We start from the raw sequence: 22648 nt of genomic DNA, 5'->3' as shown, positions 1-22648 counted from the left end.
TGTATATCTTCTCCTCTTCTCTTTGTGCAGTCTGAATCAAAACATCGTCTTGCCTACTATTACCGGAAGATTACGGAATCAATTCGAAGTTGAATGGTTAACGTTAGTGTCATGAACACACCGCTGTCAATTTTGAGAAGAACCACCTTCAAACAAGTTAATAGCAAGCATTTAAGGGGCCTGCTAAAAAGGAAGCTATTAGCGTTAGAGTAACGTAACCAGCCTGAATTCACCAAATTGTTCTCTGGACCTGAGGGTAGCCTCTTCTTCCTTGCTTCTCTCTTAATTCTCATCAGCAGGACTAGCGCTATCGCTCGCTTCTTACAACGGGACAGATACATGTTTGCTGCTGACCGAAAGGAGGAGGAACAGACTATGAAAGAGCTCCCGCTAAACGTTTTTAAAACTCCGCCTACGCCATAGCGCAGCGCAAATCGCGTTGTATCTGAAGGGCAACGCTGAAACCAGCGGCAAGCGCCGTGCATACCGCGTCCTGTGTGAAAGGCCCAATTACGCGCTCATTATGTAGGAAACACACCGCAATAGAATAAGAATAAGTTAAACGCTAACGTTATAGTTTGACCTCCTATTAACGTTCGCGCTCTTCCACTGATAAACATGGTATTAGCTTTGTGGCTAATCTAATATAGCAATGCATTAGCGGCTGTAAGTGATGTTACAGAATATTTAGAAGTGATAATGATAGGACCGTTAGCTAGAACTACCACACAGTTTTTATATACAGGGTATGAACTAAATCTACAATCATTTCACATGACGAACGACAGACTCACCGTCAAAACAGTTGATCGCTTTCTTCTGTAGTGGACTTCTGGCGCTGTTGTTAACGCTGGAGCTGCAGAGCTCCCTCTGGTGGGCACACTATGCAACACTCATAACATGAGTGAAGCATGAGACTTTGTTTGTTTGTTTCTCATGTTTCATCGGCCGTTATAAATGCCGATGCCGATTTAAATGCAATTAGCTTATATCGGCTGATAATATCGGCCGGCCGATATATCGGTCGGGCTCTAATATATACACACAAACCTGATTCCAAAAAAGTCGGGACATTGTACAAATTGTGAATAAAAACAGAATGCAATGATGTGGAAGTTTCAAATTTCAATATTTTATTCAGAATACAACATAGATAACATATCAAACGTTTAAACTGAGAAAATGTATAATTTTAAGGGAAAAATAAGTTGAACTTAAATTTCATGGCATCAACACATCTCAAAAAAGTTGGGACAAGGCCATGTTTACCACTGTGTGGCATCCTCTCTTCTTTTTATAACAGTCAAACGTCTCGGGACTGAGGAGACAAGTTGCTCAAGTTTAGGAATAGGAATGTTGTCCCATTCTTGTCTAATACAGGCTTCTAGATGCTCAACTGTCTTATGTCTTCTTTGTCACATCTTCCTCTTTATGATGCGCCAAATGTTTTCTATGGGTGAAAGATCTGGACTGCAGGCTGGCCATTTCAGTACCCGGATCCTTCTTCTACGCAACCATGATGTTGTAAGTGGTGCAGTATGTGGTTTGGCATTATCATGTTGGAAAATGCAAGGTCTTCCCTGAAAGAGACGATGTCTGGATGGGAGCATATGTTGTTCTGATATACCTTTCAGCAATGATGATGCCTTTCCAGATGTGTAAGCTGCCCATGCCACACGTACTCATGCAACCCCATACCATCAGAGATGCAGGCTTCTGAACTGAACGCTGATAACAACTTGGGTTGTCCTTGTCCTATTTAGTCCGGATGATAGGGTGTCCCAGTTTTCTATAAAGAACTTAAAATTTGGATTCGTCTGACCACAGAACAGTTTTCCACTTTGCCACAGTCCATTTTAAATGAGCCTTGTCCAGAGAAAACACCTGCGCTTCTGGATCATGTTTATATATGGCTTCTTTTTTAATGATTTATTTATATACTTTAAACAATTATAAAAAAAAATATATAAAAAAATATACAACATTTACAGAAACAGGGGAAGATGAAAATACACAAAACATTACAGAAGGAGATGCACTGAGAATTATTTTCCCCTCAAAACAAATAGAATAAAATAAATAAATTAGAGTACAGTACAATCACATACAGTAACAGTAAACATAGCAGTGTACTGGCCAGGCAATACAAAATTAGTATCAACATCTAGACTGGTGATCACACACAAAGAGCAGGGTCAAGCTGGAGAGTTTTGATATGTTCACAAAGGGGTTGCCAAAGCTTGATGAAAATGGTGCTAGGTCGGTGAAGAGAGTACCTAATTTTCTCCAGTTTCATAAAATAAAGAACATCTCTTATCCAGCGAGTGTAAGATGGAGGGCGAGGGCTTTTCCAATTCAATAGAATTAAACGCCTAGCTAAAAGAGTCAGAAAGGCTACGAAAAGTGAGAAGGCAAAGAATGGCCGGGCAGGAGAACCCCAAATAAAGCTGTGACTGGACAGAGTGGGATATCTGCCGAGGTAATGGCTGACAATGAGACAAAAATTTGTCTCCAAAAGGAAGACAGGGCAGGGCAGGACCAGAACATGTGAATTAAAGTGGCTGAACCAGAATGACACCTGTCACACTCCAAGTCAATAGACGGGTTAATGCGTGCTAACCACTAACAGTGGGCTCTATGAACCACCTTGCACTGTACGAGCCTGTGACGTGCGCAGAGGGATGAGGAGTAAACCCTGTTCAGGACTGCCCCCCATGTCTCCTCAGTACCCATGTCTTGGGACCAGACAAGGCGTAACATATCAGAGGAAGACTGCAAATGAACAATTGTATTCACTAATTTACAAATTGACCCTTTAGTACAAAGATCCACACCCAGAATGGTGTCTAAATCTGAAGGGAGAGATGCATTTGTAAAGTTGACAAATTTTTTTCGTACAAAATCTCGAATTTGTAAATATCTAAAAAAAAAAAAGTTTTTTGGAAATATTAAACTGAGAAGTCAACTGTTCAAATGAGGCAAAAACTCCATCGGTGTAAAGGTCAGCAAAAGAAACCAACCCAAGGTCTCTCCAAGAGGTGTAAGCACAGTCTAAAATGGAGGGGTAAAACAATGGGTTAGAATATATTGGGGATAACGGGGGTATTATGAACAGCAAAATGTCGCAAAAATTGGGTCCAGATTTTAAGACTGTTTTTAACAATTATATTATTTGAATATTTCATTGGGGACAATGTATACGGGAGGCATAAAAGAGCCGCCACGGAAGATGATTTACATGAGGCATTCTCAATATGCAGCCAGGATGGGGAGTTGACAGAGTTGCTTGCAGTGCTTTAAGTGGCCCAAAAGAGGTGCCGGTACTCTATTATAGCATATATATATATATAATTATTTTTATTTTTTTTTGATGACTCCACTCATCCCCTGAGGTAACAACACCTATAATGAAGGGGTTTTATATACAGCAGTCAACAGACGACCTTATGAAAAATAATAAATCCTTTTATTACTTGAGCTAGAAAGAGCTACTGAACATAAATAAAATGTGCAAAAGGATTAAAAAAAATACCCTTAGAAAGAGCTACTGCATTACTTCATTAGCTTGCGTCTGACCTGTAGCGATATCATTCAGGCTTGGTGGGGTGTCAGCCAGCGAGTCATCTGATTATGACTGTGTTGTTTTAGTACTCAGAGTCTGAAGCCAGGAGAGCATATTAAGTGTTGTTCACTGTATTTGTATTTTTACCGAGCCGAGTGTGCGCGTTTCACACACCCTCTCCGGCCACGTTGAGTCGTTGACACTGACAGCGACGCATGCGCTTTTCACTTGAAAATCTCAAGGGTGTATGGGTAATGTAGTCTCTGCTCTCGGTGGGACCAATTAGGAAGCGTGCATTGTGAAGGGCGCTCTGAAAAGCGGCAGCGCAGGCAAAGGATTAAAACCTCTATTAAAACAGATGTCCAAATGAGCGTACCGATATGCTAAAAGCACGTTCTGGGCGCACGGAGAGGTGGCGGTACGCTCAAGAGCTATATTTGGAAGTGGCGGTACTGAGCAGAGATGTATAGTAACGAAGTAGAACTACTTCACTACTGTACTTAAGTACTAAAAGGCGGTATCTGTACTTTTCTATAGTATTCTTTTTTTCTCCTACTTCCACTTTTACTTCAGTACATATTTTCGATGAGTTTAATACTTTTACTCCGATATTTTTTTTAATGTGCTACATCGTTACTCGTTACAATTATAAAAATGTTACGAATCATTCCATTACAAATAGAACTGTAGATGGCAGGTTTGATGAAGCTGGCACATCATTGAGCGAATCAAGCGATTGAGAAGACTGCGCGTGCTGACTGAACTGCTGTGAAGAGAGAGATGAACACCGAGCCGAGCCAGATAATGACTCGTTCACGAGTCAAGAACCGGTTGCATCGGTTTTCGAATCACCAGTAGTTCTTTCTGACAGTTCGATTCAATAAACCAGTTGAAGAAAACAGTTCACCGGTTCTTTTGCGCTCGACGTAATGGCGTCATTGGCGTTGACTAGAGGTCTTCACGGGTCCAAAAATTCGTGCCCGAACCCGAAAGAGACCCGTAATGTACTACACCGAACCGACCCGGACCCGTCTAATATTTCAAAAGCTGGACCCGGACCCGTGTAGATCCGAGAAATGCCTACCCGGACCCGACCCAGACCCGTATATTATTTGAAATCTGGACCCGAACCCGCCGGGAAGACACAGACCCGACTGGACCCGACGTTCACATATTCCACCATAAATTGCTATTACAAATCAATAAACCTGTTGCGAAAAATACAGCTTTTTGTCTTACCTAATTTAAAGAGCCATAGTCTCTCCTCCTTGTACCTGACTGCCTGTGATGCATTACAATCCTCCGACAAGAAATTTATTCATGTTATTCCTCTCGTTATTCCAAGTCCAAGCTGAATCCACTCATTATTTCAGTTTCAAAAGTCCACTTGATGTCACGGTGACGGATGACAAATGCTACTGTGCACATGTACATTCTGACTCGAGTTAATTCGCATAATAACTTCCACTGTTTGCCCTTTTGAACTATAATAACGATCGCTCGTGCAATGCCATGGCCGCTGACGTTATTTATTTGCTATCATCTGATCTCTGTGCTCTCTGCTCTGCATCGAGTCTGAATCTGAATGACTAAAACTTTAAGATTAAACGGTTCATTTATAATATTATAAAAATGGGAGAAAATGTAAAACGCGGTTTGGCGGTCCAAGTGTCCCTCACTGGTTGCCATAGAAACATGAAATGCGCTCGAGACTGCACATGCGTGCTAGCTGTATCAACCTAAAATGCTTTAACGCAGTTTGAGCGTCATAGAAAACATTCATGTGACAGTCCACCTCAGATTGTGTTGCTGATTTGAAATATATTAAATATGAGTGTGTCAAGTCTGCAAGCATTAATACCGTGCGTGCACTTGTATTAACTCTGAATCTGCGCGCTCTGCTTCTAAAAGCAGAGAGAGAGATCACTTTTTTTGGCTCCCTCTTTTCTTTTCCTAATTTTACAAGTTGCAAGTTACAAAAAACACAAGCAGTCTTTGATCATGGCCGGGTGTTCTCCGACTCCGAGTCCAATGACTCCGATCGCATGGGTATTACACACAATTTTAAACAGACCCGGGACCCGAGGTAATAGATTCGGACCCGACCCGGACCCGGCTGATGATTTAAAATATAGACCCGAACCCGTACGGGTCCCGGGTCGGGTCCGGGGTCGACGGGTCTCGGGTGCACTGTGAAGACCTCTAGCGTTGACTGCAAGCCTTCGGTTTACCTGCTAGAGTTGTGACGTTCGCGAACGAACCGATTCTTTTGAACGACTCATAAACATGAACGATGGGAGCCGAGTCGCGGCTGGAGGGGAGCCGTTCTTTCTGTCGTTCTTTTTTCCTATGCGTATTTCACACAGATGCACACAAATGAGCTCCTCCGCGAGACAGAACAGTTATAGGGGGAGGGGCGCACCCAGCGCAAGCCAACCCTTTATAGCGTGATGATATTAGTTATTAGTTGTGCATGTTCATTGCAGCCCACTTTGTTATTGTTCATTGACTTGAAGGGGCTGATGTCCTATTTGCAAAGTTTACAGTAGTAATAGTAGTATGTAGACATTTCCATTTTATTTATTCTAATTTTATCTACTTTAAATATTTTTTGTTTTCTATCAAAATGTTGTTGTGTGATGATAACAATGTTCTTGTGTGGAAGTGTTTGTAGTAAAAGCTGTTTTGCACAGAAATTCATTGCAGCCGGCTTTGTTTTTTTATGTTTATTTGAGTAGGTATTGTATGAATAACATAAGTCAACGTAGCTTTACACACACACACACACACACACACACACACACACACACACACACACACACACACACACACACACACACTTTGTACTAAAGGTAAATCCAAAATAGTGATGTCACTGTCTAAGCAGAGGGATTTGTGCAACCCTATGGAATATAGTCCACACATGACAAACGAGGTAATAATCAATATTTCAGAATAATTCAAACTCAGATATTGGTGTGTGATATCTGAGTTTTAATTATTTGACTACAAACCTCACCTCATCATTCCTCCCAGTGATTATTTCCAGGATAAACTGAGATGCCCCCAAGCTGGCTTAAAACTGACTAAATATTTAAAAAGAGCCAAAAGATGTTCTTTTGAACGGCTCTTTGAAAGGAACGGATCGCGAAGATCCGGATCCCCTCAAAGAGCCATAAATCCCATCACTATTACCTGGGCTCATAAAATTAGCACAGAATCAGTTCATAATCAATCACCAAAAGAATCAGTTCGGTTCAGACGCTCTGTGTGTCGGTTTCCTTTCACGCTGAATCACACATGTGCAGTATCATCAGCTCTCGAATCGGACACGTCTGACAGAAACGGTTCTTGACCACTTATCTATAATATACAGTAAGTTATATATATATATATCAGTGTTCTTGACTCGTGAACGAGTCAGTCTGTTGTTCGTTATCTGTCTCGGCTCAGTGTTCATCTTCAGTTCTCTCTTCACATCAATTCAGTCAGTGTACTGTTTGAGTAAATGAATTACTCTGGGATATTGGTTTGTTTGAACTCAGAGGGAGTTTCAGCCACATTAAAAAAGTTAACAGCTTAAGTCATTTGTGGATTAATGCGTATTGGAGACGCGAACCGTTTAAAACGATTCAGTTCGATTTGGTGAACTGGTTCAAAAAGATCCGGTTACATCGAATGATTCGTTCGCGAACCGGATATCACAAACTGCTTTGTTTTGAACTGTCTTACAACAGACACGGAAGAGAAGACAATGCTGAATAAAGTCGTAGTTTTTGCTATTTTTGGACTAAAATGTATTTTTGATGCTTAAAAAAATTCTGACTGACCCTCTGATGTCACATGGACCACTTTGATAATGTTTTTCTTACCTTTCTGGACATGGACAGTATACCGTACACACAGCTTCAATGGAGGGACAGAGCTCTCGGACTAAATCTAAAATATCTTAAACTGTGTTCCAAAAATAAACGGAGGTCTTACGGGTTTGAAACAACATGAGGGTAAGTTATTAATGACATAATTTTGCAAATTGGGCGAACTAACCCTTTAATCTGTTTTTTGTTTACAAAAAGTTACAGTCAAAGGAATTGTGATTGTCCTTTAGGTTAATCATTTGAAATAGTAAAAACAATATGTTCAAACTTTTGACTACTTTCTTTAATAACTACATAACACAATACTTGTACTTTTACTTTCAGTACTTGAGTAGTAAATTTTCAAATAGACTACTTGCAATACTTAAGTACAAAAAATGTTGAATACTTTAGTACTTCTACTTAGGTGTGGTGCTTAAAGAGCACTTCAACTTCTACTCAAGTCATTTTTTTGATAGAGCACTTGTACTTTTACTCAAGTCTGGGTCTCTAGTACTTTATACATCTCTGGTACTGAGTACCGGTCCACTTAAAGCACTGGTTGCTTGGCTGGAACCAGTAAAGAGTGGTGCGTATATTTGCTGCCCAATAATATATTAGAAAATTAGGAAGAGCTAAACCACCTAATTGTTTTGTCTTCTGCAGAATGCCTTTCTGAATCTTTGGGGGGTTTTTTATACCAAAGAAAACTAGAAATAGTAGATATGGCTTCTTTTTTGATCTTTTGGTGGATTGTGTTCACCGACAATGTCTTCTGGAAGTATTCCTGAGCCAATGTTGTGATTTCCATTACAGTAGCATTCCTGTATGTGATGCAGTGCTGTCTAAGGGCCCGAAGATCACGGGCATCCAGTGTGGTTTTCCGGCCTTGACACTTACCCTTATATCTACATTTTACTTTTCCGGCCTCTTATTGTTACCTGTCCCAACTTTTTTGGAATATGAAGCTCTCATGAAATCCAAAATGAGCCAATATTTGGCATGACATTTCAAAATGTCTCACTTTCAACATTTGATATGTTATCTATCTTCTATTGTGAATAAAATATAAATTTATGAGATTTGTAAATTATTACATTCCTTTTTTACTCACAGTTTATATAGTGCCCCAACTTTTTTGGAATTGGGTTAAAGAAAATTACAAGATGGGTATATAATTAAACAAAATGAATCACATTCAAAGGAAAAGACTGAATAACTTACTATTTTCAATTGTTTTTGAAGCCTTCTTATTTCTTGAGTTAGAAATAGTCCCAAAATAATGCTGCGTATTTCAGGCAAGCAAAACAAAAAAGTGGCTTTTAAATTTGTGTATATACATTTTTGTTAACCAAATAAGAATATTAAGTCTATTTTGTTTTTCTGTCAATGCACTTTTTTTCCAATTACCAAATCTAAACAAAACATTTTCCCCAAAGATAAGAAACTTCTTTATCAATATTCTCATTAACCAATGTTTCTATAAGAATTTAGAGTAATGGCAGTGCCAAAATAAATGCACAAGTCTCTGGGTGCTGTTTACAAAAAGAACGGTTTGTATCGATATCTTCTTTGTACCTATGGATATACGATGGATTATTCAAAAGGAAATTTCTTTTATCTTATCAGTAATGCAGTATTTAGTATTCTATTTGGAATCAGCCAAACTTTCCTCCGTGCATTATCAGAAACAAAAGCATTCCACTAAACTGTATCATCTGGAATTGATACAAATTCATTAAGAAATAACAAACGTATAGATTTTTGTGGCTGAGAATCAATGTTTTCCCACCACTGAAACAGCAGGATCTAAAAGAAACAGTATCTTTTGAAACAGTCTAATAACTCCATTTTCTATGGCATCCAAAACAATGGGGTAAATACCCCAAATTCTTTAGGGGTAATGGGAATATTAAAATGACAAAGAGTTTCTAGTTTAGTAAATGGCTATTGTCTTTCAACAACTGATTTACGATTAAAAGAATTTAATTAAACCAGTGCTGAAAGAAAAGAGATTTGTTTTTAAATATCTCGGCTATTCCAGAAAAAAAATATATTTATGAGGAAAAATTAGACTGATGACGTCAGACGCACTCTGAAAGATTTTAAATTGATGTAACTAAAGAAACAGTTTGTGTAAATTAAAACAACAAAAATTATTCCGGTAACCTAAAAAAAGTGTCATTTTCACAACCTCATAAATACTAGAAAGTTCTAAATACTTACCAAGGTCTATTAATTTGAACTAATTGTAAAGATTTAAGTTAACAGAACTCAATACAATTAATTACTTTGAGCATTAGGGTTTGATGCCATAAATACATAACTGATGGGGTTTTCTCTCTTTCTTTCGCTTTCTGTGCTTTCACTGATCTGTTTATTTGCAAACAACAGTAGAAGTAAGCGACAGAGAACGACAGAAAAGTCTGTGAAACCAAAATACATATCCATACACACAGACGCACGCATAAAATAAATTTTTAAATGATCAGACATGAAATGTTTATCATATAAAATGACTATTTTTAATCATTCCCATAAGGCCAACATATTTCAGAATTATTTTTTTTTCAGTAAACCGACAGGCAGTTTGCCAATCAACAAAATCAGTATGTGCATATTTAAAACTGCCTATTCTCATACAAACTGATGCAACAATCTGGTTACTTTTAATAGACTGTACATTTCACAACCTAAAAATGAGGAACCTCTCAAGTTTTCTAGGCAGGTGAAACAAAGAACACCAGACGCACTGAGTAAACCGTATCCACGATGTAGACGATCAGATTGATGCAAGTCATGCAGGTCACAACAACCAGCCTGCTCCAGGGACAGTTTCTGCAGTCTGGTGGTCTCTCCACTTTCTGGAAACTGTAGACGGGCCACACCACCACAGCCGTGAGGTACATTACAACCGCCAGTATGTTGTACCCCGTCAGACATTTGTCCAGCGGGAAGGGGATTCGAGCCAACAACCTGCCGATTGTGAGGATGATGATAAGTAGAGAAACAATGAAGCAGATTGAGTAGACGGCCACGCACCACTGGAGCCCTGGAAACAAGCTGTAAAAGTCCGAATCCAGACAGATGAAGATGATGCAGGCCACGAACGCCTCCAGAACCTTCAGCAAGCCCGGCACAGTGGACAGGAACCCGCTGATCTCCCCGGGTTTGGCTCGGGTCAGTCCCACCTCGGCTGCGTAGAGGCTGAAGCACACGCAGGACATCACTGTGGCCGCGATCTTGACCGAACATGAGGAGCAGACGTAAAACGTGGGGTAGATGACGGAAGCGGCCAACAGCATAAGTGTAGACAACATCGCAAAAGCCGTGGTGAAGTCATCCCAAGAGATGGGCACCTTGGCGTTCAGGCCGGTGAACTCCAGGATGATGATGAGGAGGGTCATGAAGCAGCAGAAGCACCAGGTGAACATGCACCAGGCCCAGAACGAAGTTCTGTCGTGGCCTTCAGAAGCCACCAGGCTGAAGGTAATGAGCGTTAGTGCGAACTCAAACAGTCGGATTATTCCCACCGGCACGGTGAGTGATTGAGTGTTCAGGGTTACCATGATGATGGTGTCGTTCCTCTTTAAATGTCACTTAAATTGATGAATTTGATGCCTTCAGCATTCAAAATGTTGTCTTCTCATTGACTTCTCTCTCATACTCCCCAAATTCCTTGGATTTTCTGCTCTTTTCTCAGCCTGATCGTTGTCTGTAATTCCAGCGTATAGTCTTCACACACTAACCTCACCCAGAAGGGAAGCGGTGCAGGGAGGGGCAGCTTGTTTTCGGCCACATCCTCTGATTAGTCATTACCTTATCAGTATCACCTCAGGAGATTGGCCCTGGTTTGTAAATGTCCAGTCAGTGTGAAGTTCATATGAGTGGAGTGTGAAGATAAGAAACTGGGTGGACCCTGAAATGTCGCTAAATAAGAAGATAAGCATCTGAATGCTGAAGGTGGAGAGAAGTGATGGGTTTGATTTATGTTCTGTAAATTACAAGAGCTCTCATTTGCGAAACAAGGCGGTAAAAGATGGAGAGATATGCTCTGGAGATGAGAAATCAAGCTCTCCAGAAGAAATCAGGCTAAGGTTCTCTCCATGCCATTGTGCACCAAAAACCTGCATGGCAGCTTTTTCCATGTGAAATTACACATGATCCAAGTGCTCATGCATACTTGTCATTCTTATTGCTCATTATTATTTTTATGCTTTCCCCCTAAATATTGTTTATATTTTGACCTCTGAGCTTGTTTTATGTATGAAAGGTGGTGTGAAAATAACATTGCATGTTTATTTTGTTTTTGATTTATGTTTGTTTATTTTAATATGCTTTCTTGTCATTCTTGTTGCTTATTGTTTTTCTGTTTTTCTGTTTTATGCATTTATAATGGTGACAACATCAATCTAACATCTTTATCTCAGTAGTTTGTTTGGGTCATGAGATCCTAGTTTTGTGAAATATTTAATTAGAAAAGTATGCTTTCATCACCATGCCTTAGTTATTGTCTAACTAAGTACTGTATAAAGGGAAGTGAATCTGAATATTGCAGTAGAAAAGTAAACAAATGAGGCTGTGAAATGGGTTTGTGTCTTGACAGGGATGTGTTGGAGAGATAGACAAAATGTGCTGGACTTTGACCTTACTGTAACTGTGTACAGAGTCAGATCACACCTACTGACTCAGACATTTACTATTAGAACTAAAAAAGTAGCACAACTCACCCTAAATATTGCATTGTATCTCATATCTTCATATTTACATTTATTACGGGATGAATTCTGTATGTTTCATGACAACTTCACTTTTTCATCATTGTGTTTTTATTTATTTATTCATTATTTATTTATTTTAATGATGATGATTTAAATGCTAAACTGAAACTAGGGATGTTAAATAGTTTATTATAAGAGACACAATCTCTTTAAAGACTCACAATGTTACATCATGTTTAATTTGAAGATAAGTTTAGTATTTCCGATTTATAATAAAAGGGTTAGCATAAATAGTGGTATATTGAACAATTAAGTGTCACTGGGAAAGTATATTATATAATATACCATAAGTATATTATAATAATAAAATAATAATAATAATAATAATAATTTGGGAAAACGTGCTAGTTTGTGAAAATGTAGCTATATATTATGAAATGTTTTAAACAATAATGTTTTTGTTTTTTTCCAATATGACAAAATGGTTAATTACAATTAAAAAGTACATTTAAAAAATACTATAAAAACTATTTATTTTATTTCATTTCATTTTATTTATTTATTTTTTATTAATGCAGGTACCAATGACACAAATACAGATAATATCACGTGCAAAGAGATGACATTACATGCAAAGCACTATTTATAGACATATGAAACGGTAAATAAATAATACAAAACAAAAGCTTTAACAAAATAAATTAAAAATATTAAATAAATTAACTGTTTTAAAAGCTTGAAGATTCTTGGAAGATGAAGTAGTTTGGATATACCGTTGAACCTCTTTTTCAAAAACAACATATAAAGGATTTCGACGAGTGAATTTACTGTGTGAATGAGGGAAATCCCAAAATATATGCATATCAGTTTCATATCAGGATTTAATTTAATTTCCTTTAGTTTGGAGCTCCCTGTCGTCACGACGCGCGCCCGATGACGCGAATGTCGTGCGCCGGAGGAGTGTAGTGTTGTTGACAAGCGTCCGTCGGATGTCATAATAACCGTGAACATATTTTCTCCGATGAACAAGATCAAAAATCCTTTTCACTCTTCTATGATTTTTGTTTCTCACGCCTTTCGCATGACGTTAGGTAAATAAACATCGAAACGGAAAGCATATGTAAAAACAGGGTGAACACATGATTGTGCTGTGTCATATCAAAATGATCAATACATGACCAAACAAACTAACAAACAGGTGAATCAGAAATGTGGATTGTTTACCTTTTCAATCTGTCTTTGAATACGAGGATTTTCGATTAAAATAAGGTATGTGCCCACCATACCCCATATTTTACTAATCTATTAATTTTAGCATAACATGATAATTTATCTATATTTGGATTCATACACTAGGCATCTAAGAATTAGACAACTGACATGTAAGTTAAGAGTCTAAACTTTTCAAAGTATGTTAATTTATGTCATGCTTACGTACTTCTAAAGGAGTGTATCTATAGCAATTTGTTGTGGTTGTCTTTTCTATTATATGTTAGTTGCTTTGAATATAATTGGTTCCCATGCTGGTTATATATATATATATTTCTTTTAATTAAATGCAAATAATTTTGAATCATTGATATGGAGTGTTGTTATTATTTACAAAAACAATGTGTCGGTAAATTAAAATAAATGCTTACATAAAATACAAACATGATATTGAATATTATATATTAACTATATTAGATAAAACATACTTAAATAATACTTATTTATTATAAATTATACTTGTTGAAGTACTACTAAAACCAAAACTGAAATCAAAATAAATGAAAGCCATCTAGAAATATAATAAAAATCAATAAAAATTGAAGAATAAAAAATGACCAAAACCTAAAATAAAATGAAAATGAAAACCAACTACATAAAAATAAAAGCTAATTCATAATATTAACAAACACTACAATAGTATAGAAATAATTCTAAGTGAACACTTTTCACATGCACAACCAACAAATCATTGACAATAAAACCAGGAATGTGCACTAAGTAAATATTCTGAACTTCGACTTACCTCGGGTGTCAAAGATGCTTAATTTCTGATCATGTGATCCGGCCAGCACCAAGTCCTTCTCGCAGGACAGACATAACACATTAGGCGGAAGCGATGTCAGCATCATTTTATGCTCCTGTGATTCAGATGTCAGGAACAAGCGTCACGGGGGAGGACGAGGAGAAGCAGAGATGCCCTGCTGGTGCTGATCCACAGAGTTCTCCCACCTTCACCTGCGATGACACCTCGCACTCTTTACCTGAGAGGTCCATATTCAATTCAGTTTCAACCTTCACTGTAATCTATTTTAGTTTACGGTATGATTTATTATTGACTGCAGTGGAAGAAAACTCGTGCATTTTCTTGAGTTCTATATGTTTGCAGACTTCACTGTAAGTTTCAGAGTCAGACTTGTGCATTTTGACATTTTACCTCACAGATTGGATTCGGAACCATCCGTTGTCGCTATGGAGACAAGCCCCTCCCCTTCTAGTAATGGAACAAGCCTTCTGTCGTTGCCATGGGAGATCGTTTCCCAGATCGCCTCACATCTCCCGGCAAAGTGTGTCATTAATGTGCTGCCGCAGGTGAGCTCTTTCAGATTCAGCAGACGGTTTGAAGCCCAAATTGTTCAAACATTTCTTTCACTAATTCTGTATGCAATATGAATACATTTATAAATAATAAGAATAAACTTTTTTTGTTTACCATTATATGATAAACAATTGTTTTTGTGCTCATGGTTCCTATACACCTTAAACCTTGTCGTTTGAAAATTTGAGGTGAATACTTTTTTATATATTTTTGAAAGAAGTATTTCATGTTCACCAAGACTGCATTTATTTGATCAAAAATACAGTAATACTGTGAAATATTATTACAATTTAAAATGACGGTTTTCTATTTGAATATATTGCAAAATGTAATTAATTCCTGTGATGCAAAGCTGAATTTTCAGCATCATTACTCCAGTCTTCAGAGCCACGTCATCCTTCAGAAATCATTCTGATATGTTGATTCGCTGCTCGAGAAACATTTCTGATTATTATCAATGTTGAAAACTGTTGTGCTGCTTCATATTTTTGTGGAAACCATGAAGCATGTTTCAAGATCTTTTGATGAACAGATCTTTTGTAGCATTATATAAGTCTTTACTGTCACTTTTGATCAATTTAATGCATCCCCGCTGAATGAAAGTATTAAAGGGATAGTTCACCCAAAAATGAAAATTATGTAATTAATAACTTACCCTCATGTCGTTCCAAACCCGTAAGACCTCCGTTCATCTTCGGAACACAGTTTAAGATATTTTAGATTTAGTCCGAGAGCTCTCAGTCCCTCCATTGAAGCTGTGTGTACGGTCTACTGTCCATGTCCAGAAAGGTTAGAAAAACATCATCAAAGTGGTCCATGTGACATCAGAGGGTCAGTTAGAATTTTTTGAAGCATCGAAAATACATTTTGGTCCAAAAATAACAAAAACTACGACTTTATTCAGCATTGTCTTCTCTTCCGTGTCTGTTTTGAGCGAGTTCAAATCACTGCAGTTTAGTGATATCCGGTTCACGAACGAATCATTCGATGTAACCGGATCTTCTTGAACCAGTTCACCAAATCGAACTGAATCGTTTTAAATGGTTCGCGTCTCCAGTACACATTAATCCACAAATGACTTAAGCTGTTAACCTTTTTAATGTGGCTGTCACTCCCTCTGAGTTCAAGAAAAGAAAACGGTTCACCGGTTCTTTTGCGCTCAACATAATGGCGTCATTGGCGATGATTGCCCTTGATTCAAGCCTTCGGTTTACCCGCGCTCATAACACTAGCACAGAATCAGTTCAGAATCAATCACCAAAAGAATCAGTTCGGTTCAGATGCTCTGTGTGTCAGTCTGCTTCACACTGAATCACACATGCACAGTATCATCAGCTCCTCGGCTCTCGAATCGGACAGAAACGGTTCTTATTATCTGGCTCGGCTCGGTGTTCATCTTCAGTTCTCTCTTCACAGCAGTTCAGTCAGTGTACTGTTTGAGTAAATGAATTACTCCGGGATATTGGTTTGTTTTAACCCAGAGGGAGTGTCAGCCACATTAAAAAAAGTTAACAGCATAAGTCATTTGTGGATTAATGCTTATTGGAGACGCGAACCATTTAAAGCGATTCAGTTCGATTTGGTGAACTGGTTCAAAAAGATCTGGTAACATCGAATGATTCGTTTGTGAACCAGATATCACTAAACTGCAGTGAACTCGCTCACAACAGACACGGAAGAGAAGACAATGTTGAATAAAGTCGTAGTTTTTCCTATTTTTGGACCAAAAGGTATTTTCAATGCTTCAACAAATTCTAACTGATCCTCTGATGTCACATGGACCACTTTGATGATGTTTTTCTTACCTTTCTGGACATGGACAGTAGACCGTTCACACAGCTTCAATGGAGGGACTGAGAGCTCTCGGACTAAATCTAAAATATCTTAAACTGTGTTCCGAAGATAAATGGAGGTCTTACTTGTTTGGAACGACATGAGGGTGAGTTATTAATGACATAATTTTCATTTTTGGGTGAACTATCCCTTTAAAGTCTTTCAAAAACCCTCTTTGACTCTTGTTGTACGTCTGTGTTTAGGTTTGTCAGACGTTGGGAAAGCTTAGTGAGGATCGCTTGGCGTGGCAGCTTCGGGCTCATAAACTCTTGAGTCCCGCAGCATCTTTCCCAGTCGGGCCAAAGGAAGATTTTGATTGGTCCAAGGCCTGGTCCAAGGTTTGGAAATGGAGCAGCTGATTGGCTGCTGGGCAGGGCATGAGAATCAGGCAGAGAGACAGGAAACAGCGGGAGAGAGACGGGAAGAGGCAGCTGACGTGGTGAACGGTGAAGCTGAGTGAGTCATCCAGCACTTCTTCACCCTTGGAGCATGTCATCCTTCCTTCTGGCCACATTGCAGATGTGAATTGTGTCCTACTTCTGGGTAGAAATGAGGCATTGTGCGCCTCCGGCTCTAGGGACAGAAACGTGAACCTGTGGGACCTTCGAGAGGGGCCCAGAGGCAAGTTAATTCATACGCTAGCGGGACGCGGGACCATTAGTACCCACCGGGGCTGGGTGTGGTGCCTGGCCTCCAGCGGACCTCTGCTGGCGTCTGGCTCGTTTGACAGCACCGTCAGGCTCTGGGATCTTGAAGCCGGAGGAGCAGAACAGCGGCTCATCCAGTCCAAAGCTGCTGTGTTATGTCTGTCCTGCGAGAGGGACATGGTGCTGGCCGGATCACATGATCAGAAATTAAGCATCTTTGAAACCCGAGGTAAGTCAAAGCTCAGAATATTTACTTAGTGCACATTCCTGGTTTTATTGTCAATGATTTGTTGGTTGTGCATGTGAAAAGTGTTCATTTAGAATAATTTCTATACTATTGTAGTGTTTGTTAATATTATGAATTAGCTTTTATTTTTATGTAGTCAGTTTTCATTTTCATTTTATTTTATATTTCATATTTGTTTTAGTAGTTGTAGTACTTCAAGTATATTTTATAACAAATAAGTATTATTAATAAATATTAAGTATGTTTTATCTAATATATTTAATATATAATATTCAATATAATATTTGTATTTTATGTCAGCTTTATTTTAATTTGCCGAATTTTTTTTTTATAGTTTTCGTCGTTTTTGTAAATAACAACATTGCATATCAATGATTCAAAATGGTCTATATATATATATATATATATATATATATATATATATATATATATATATATATGTATATATATATGTATTTGAATTAATATTCATACTTAAAAAACTAAATTTGGTGATAAATAACTGTTACAATGTTTAATATGAAAATAAATGACTTGGGTTGTTTATGTACAGAGTATATGTACAGAGGCCCCTAAAAAGTATTTGAACAATTAAGCCATAATGAGAAATATATACATTATTATTAGCATTACATAAGAAAATATCAATGCCTCTGCACTTTATACTGACAAATAACAATAAAAAAAAACTCTAAAGGTGAATTAAGCAGAATAAAAGGATCATGTGACACTGAAGACTGAAGTAATGATACTGATAATTCAGCTTTGCATCATAGGAATAAATTACACTTTAAAATAGACATAGAAAACAGCTTTTACATTTTTACAACATTTAATAATATTACTGATTTTACTGTATTTTTCTCCAATAATTGCAGTCTTGGTGAGCATAAAAGACGAAAGAATCGTAATGTCCCCAATTTAAACATACACATGTTGTATGTGCTTTAAAGAGGGCCAAATATTCAGTGAAGTCAACCCAGACACTGTGGTCTCATTTATGTGATACAGCTGCAGATCCACTGGTCAAGAGTCTTCGTCTTCACACTGATGCTGTGTTATGCCTGGCGTCTGATGACCAGTACATCTTATCAGGAAGTAAAGACCACACCGTCACTCTGTTTGACCGCAGGGCAGGGAAACTGCTGCAGAAAGTTCAGGTATGCACACACAAGCTAAAAATAAAAGAATAAATCACACAATCAATCGGCTGATGCATTTCTCTGTCCTCTTCTCACGTCTACAGCTGAGCTCCTACCTGCTGTCTCTGTCCTACAGTGCTCGAGAGGTGTGGGCCGGGGATAACCGTGGACTCGTGCACACCTTCTCCATGCACAACAGCTCCCTGACGCCCATATCTCAGGTTAACATCCACAGGTCACTGGTCACAGGCGTACACTACTCTCCTGGTGCTCTCTACACGTGCTCGTCTGACCGCACTATCAAGGTCAGTCTTCTGTCAGATAAGAAGGAGTTTAGCTGATCTTCATCCAAGGTTATGGGCAGCTCACATCTCTTATTGGATGCAGGTCCACCTCCCATGTGCTCCACCCAAGACACTGTGCACCCTCCACCATCAGGCAGGGGTTAATGGGGTATGTTGACATTTTTACCCATGATTTATCTATTTATGTTGATTAATTTTAGTTCTTTTTTTATATTTCCTTCAAGCGTGGGCAAAAAATTCATAAATTTGGGGTCAGTTAGATACTTAAAGAACATGACAGTGAAGGTATTAATAATGTTGCAAAAGATTTGTATCTCAAATAAATGCTGAAATCCTGAAATAATCCTGAAATAAAAGTATGACAGTTTCCATAAAAATATGAACTGTTTTCAACACCGATAATATTTAGAAATGTTTCTTGATCAGCAAATCAGAATTGAATCAAATTTCATAAAATTTTATCAAATTTTCTGTTCTCTATATTACTATTTTTACTGCATTTTCGATCAGATTTGACCATTTTATAACTGTATACAGTAGTTATATTCGCTGGGAATAAAAAAAATATTTTAAACATAAAAAAAAAAAATATTATGGCACAATTCAGAATAATAAGATTTATGTATGTTTGTATGTATTTTATAAATAACTAAGCCTATTATTCTATAGTTATAAAGTTATACTAATATACATATACATAATTTGTTAGTAACTTGCACCTCATTATTCAGATTACCTTTTCGCCATTATTTATTACATAACCATGTGATAGTGGCTATTTTTAATAATGCAGTGCATTAAATATTTGAATCAAATGAAAGATATATTTTATTATATTCTCTGTCTATTTGGATTTTGATGGATGCAAGCCAAAAAACTGGAATAAGTGCAAAAAGAGATTCACATTATTTAACACTTGAATAAAAAGACTAAAGACTCAAAGTACAAGTGAATTATAATTCTGATTGGATGAACCATGTTTTGACCCATGCATGTTACTTTTTACTGTGTGTCTCATAAATACTTGTGTTGGATGATACCACTATCACTCTTATCTAGCAGTTGTCTGTAATGGCTCGCAATAAATAAATGATTTTTCTCTTCCCAGTTAAGTGTTGAAGGAGGAACGCTGGCCATCGCTTCCAGTGACATGAATGTGGAAGTCTGGAGGCCCAGATGCTGAGAGTCTAAAAGCATTTGATTGCAGGGAACAACAGGATCCAATCAGTTCTTCAACTCTGTATTTCCAGGAATTTATCAATCCATTATTCTTTAATTTGTTTAATTTTACTGAACAAAAAAAGATGATGAATGTTTAAGGTGTCTGATACATGTTTTTAATGATTCTAGAAACTATATGACATTCACAGTTTTTCATCATTCTCTATGAAGAATATACTACGACTGCACACTCAAGTGTCCAAAAACGTTTCAGTGCTTCGTAACACAGGAACACCTTTTGTGATTTGTGTGATCAATACTTGAACATTTCAACATAATCAATGCTTAGACTGAAGACTCTCTGAAGCACACATAGTATACAATCTACAAATGAGGCACAATGCTTTAAAATGGATGCACTTCATGACCATAGCAAACTACTAAATATCCTAATGAAAAATGTTTACATTTATGAATTATGTCTAGTTATTATTGCAGACAGTGCTGTTGTATTGTTCTGTGACTGATTGAATGTCCCGTGATCAAATCCCCTTTCTTGTTTGTTTGGTTTTTAACAAATCTTTATAAATGTTCAATTTGATAATTGAGTTGGGTTTGTGAAGCAGTCGTTCTGAGCGCTGTAGAGAAGCAGGGCTGTTCACAGCAGCACGCACGTCTTCTTGTCTCTGAACGGGTTTGAGGACGCGGCGATGCCGGTCAGCAGTGGATCTGCTCTCCGGTGATCCTGACAGTACTGGACCAGCTGTGCTGCTGCTGCGGAAATCTGACACACACACACACACCCAACATATGATACACACACAATGCTATGGTGAAAACCTGTTATTTGGTTAACGCAATACGTTCCTATACAGGTATAAGCTGTCACCATTGGAAGATATTCTGAGTGACTGCTAAAAGCTAAAAGGTGTATATCATTATACCTTATTTACCCCTAAATGGTACATTTTAGTACTTTAAAAGTACACATTAACTCCTAAAGTGTACATAGTTGCTACTAGACTTACTTAAAAGATGCCTTCACTGAGGCCTTACTTTCAGTAAGGTACATTTTGAAAAGGTAACCCTTCAGTGTCGCCACCTGTTTTACGGTAAAAACTGCATTTAAAAAAATCCTAACGGGACATTAAATGTATTATTTCAGTTAAATAACGTTACACTGACGGGTTTTCAGTGAAAAGTGGTGAGCTTTGAGTCGAGAAGTAGATCGAGTTTGTCTTTCTGGTTGTGTGTCAGTAACAGATGTAGTAGATGTGAATGAAATATACGGCGTTTACTCTAAATGTAGGCCTACAATTAAAATGTTTCTCTTAAAAATAAAGGTGCGTCATGATGCCATAGAAGAACCTTGTTTTCTAAATGGTTCCATAAAGAACCTTTAACATCTGAAAAACCGTTCTGTTTCACAAATCTTTGTGGCGAAAGAAGGTTCTTCAGATAATAAAAAGGCAAGAAAGAGGTGGTTCTTTAAAGAACCTTTGAATGGTTTTTGTGGAACCAAAAAATGGTCCCTTTATGGCATCGCCTTTTTTCAAACCTTTTGAAGCACCTTGATTTTTAAGAGTGTACCATATTTCTTTACTGCAAAGCTTCAATTGCCTTTTCTCTCTCTCTCGACTATTTAATGGATTTGTTCAGCTTATATTATATTATATCATTGTTCTTGGAAGTCGAGTTTTTTTTTTTTTACTTTTTGCCATATCCACAAATGAAATGATAAACAACTCAAAAGATACACTATATTGTAAGACGTGTATGTGTTATAATGAATGCATCTCACCTTGACTCTCTGTAGTTCCGTCTCTAGTCTGAGCTGCTCCACGGCTCTCCTGGCCTGAAGAACATTGTTGCTGCAGTATGCGTCCATCACCGATAAACTGACACTCTGAAAAACGTGTTTATATGAACCTGGACATAACACATAGTATATTACTTGTGCTGTCTAATGAATGAATAATTAAATCTGGTAGATTATAACTGTAGATTTACCTCAAGTGTACACTTGGTTTGTTGTGTAGAGCTCAAATGCAGTTTCAGGGAAGAAGAGTTGTTGTCCAGCTTTTGCAGGCTTTTATGTCTCAGTGGGATGTTACACACACACACACACACACACACACATTTTATGTCTCAGTGGGATGTTACAGACACACACAAACACACACACACACACATACACACTGCTGGAAGCTTCAAAGCTCCTGTGATGTGGTCGAGTTCTGAGGTCACATCATCATTACAGAAATGTCATGAAAGTTCAGTAGTATTTGATTTCACTCTGGTGGTCATGAAACATCTCTTGAAATTGTTTAACTATGTGATATTTTCCCTCTTTAATGCATTAAAAAATTATAATTCATTCGTTGGTCACTGTATAATCATTATGCTTTGTAATAATATAATATTAATAATATAATAATTTAAATTTTAAATTTAATAATAATTTTTACAATATATAAACTCTAACTTTTGAGTTAGCTGACTTTAACTGTTCTTTATGCTCTTTCGGGTAATTTATTTGCCCCTTTAAACAAAATTAATGGCATCACAATATCTGTTTTAATTTCA

At 37.6% G+C, this 22648-nt stretch overlaps 3 protein-coding genes across 4 annotated transcripts; 1 reads left to right on the top strand and 2 right to left on the bottom strand.

Moving 5' to 3' along the window:
* Positions 1-9917: 9917 nt before the first annotated feature.
* Positions 9918-11694, bottom strand: zgc:77748 (Myeloid-associated differentiation marker homolog-like). The gene has a single exon (XM_059557368.1). The coding sequence runs from the start codon at positions 10986-10988 to the stop codon at positions 10140-10142; it is 849 nt and encodes a 282-aa protein (XP_059413351.1). The 5' UTR covers positions 10989-11694; the 3' UTR covers positions 9918-10139.
* A 1651-nt stretch (positions 11695-13345) lies between these two features.
* Positions 13346-20670, top strand: fbxw9 (F-box and WD repeat domain containing 9). Its single transcript, XM_059558848.1, is given in 10 exon segments — positions 13346-13409; positions 14281-14399; positions 14573-14720; positions 16764-16898; positions 16901-17013; positions 17015-17436; positions 18466-18614; positions 18701-18901; positions 18984-19049; positions 20010-20670. Coding segments are annotated over 9 exon segments (1428 nt in total). The 5' UTR covers positions 13346-13409; the 3' UTR covers positions 20085-20670.
* Positions 20649-22193, bottom strand: gng14 (G protein subunit gamma 14). 2 transcript variants are annotated; one of them, XM_059558850.1, is made up of 3 exons: positions 22073-22193; positions 21864-21968; positions 20649-20846 (listed from the first exon to the last, which is right to left on the bottom strand). In XM_059558850.1, the coding sequence occupies exons 2-3, from the start codon at positions 21948-21950 to the stop codon at positions 20721-20723; spliced, it is 213 nt and encodes a 70-aa protein (XP_059414833.1). In that variant the 5' UTR covers positions 21951-21968; positions 22073-22193; the 3' UTR covers positions 20649-20720. The 2 variants fall into 2 exon arrangements, with proteins under 2 accessions (XP_059414833.1, XP_059414832.1); XM_059558849.1 differs by having other exon boundaries at positions 21864-21991; positions 22073-22190.
* Between the last annotated feature and the right edge of the window lie 455 nt (positions 22194-22648).

Source organism: Carassius carassius, chromosome 9 (genome assembly GCF_963082965.1).
Source record: "Carassius carassius chromosome 9, fCarCar2.1, whole genome shotgun sequence".
NCBI lineage: Eukaryota > Metazoa > Chordata > Actinopteri > Cypriniformes > Cyprinidae > Carassius > Carassius carassius.
Note: the sequence above shows the minus strand (reverse complement) of the source record. Positions and strands in the feature narration are given on the sequence as shown.

Coding starts and splice junctions, on each gene's coding strand:
- zgc:77748 (XM_059557368.1), bottom strand. CDS start 10,988: ATGGTAACCCTGAACACTCAATCACTCACCGTGCCGGTGGGAATAATC.
- gng14 (XM_059558850.1), bottom strand. CDS start 21,950: ATGGACGCATACTGCAGCAACAATGTTCTTCAGGCCAGGAGAGCCGTG. Junction 20,847..21,863: donor CGGAACTACAGAGAGTCAAG/GTGAGATGCATT, acceptor TGTGTGTGTCAG/ATTTCCGCAGCAGCAGCACA.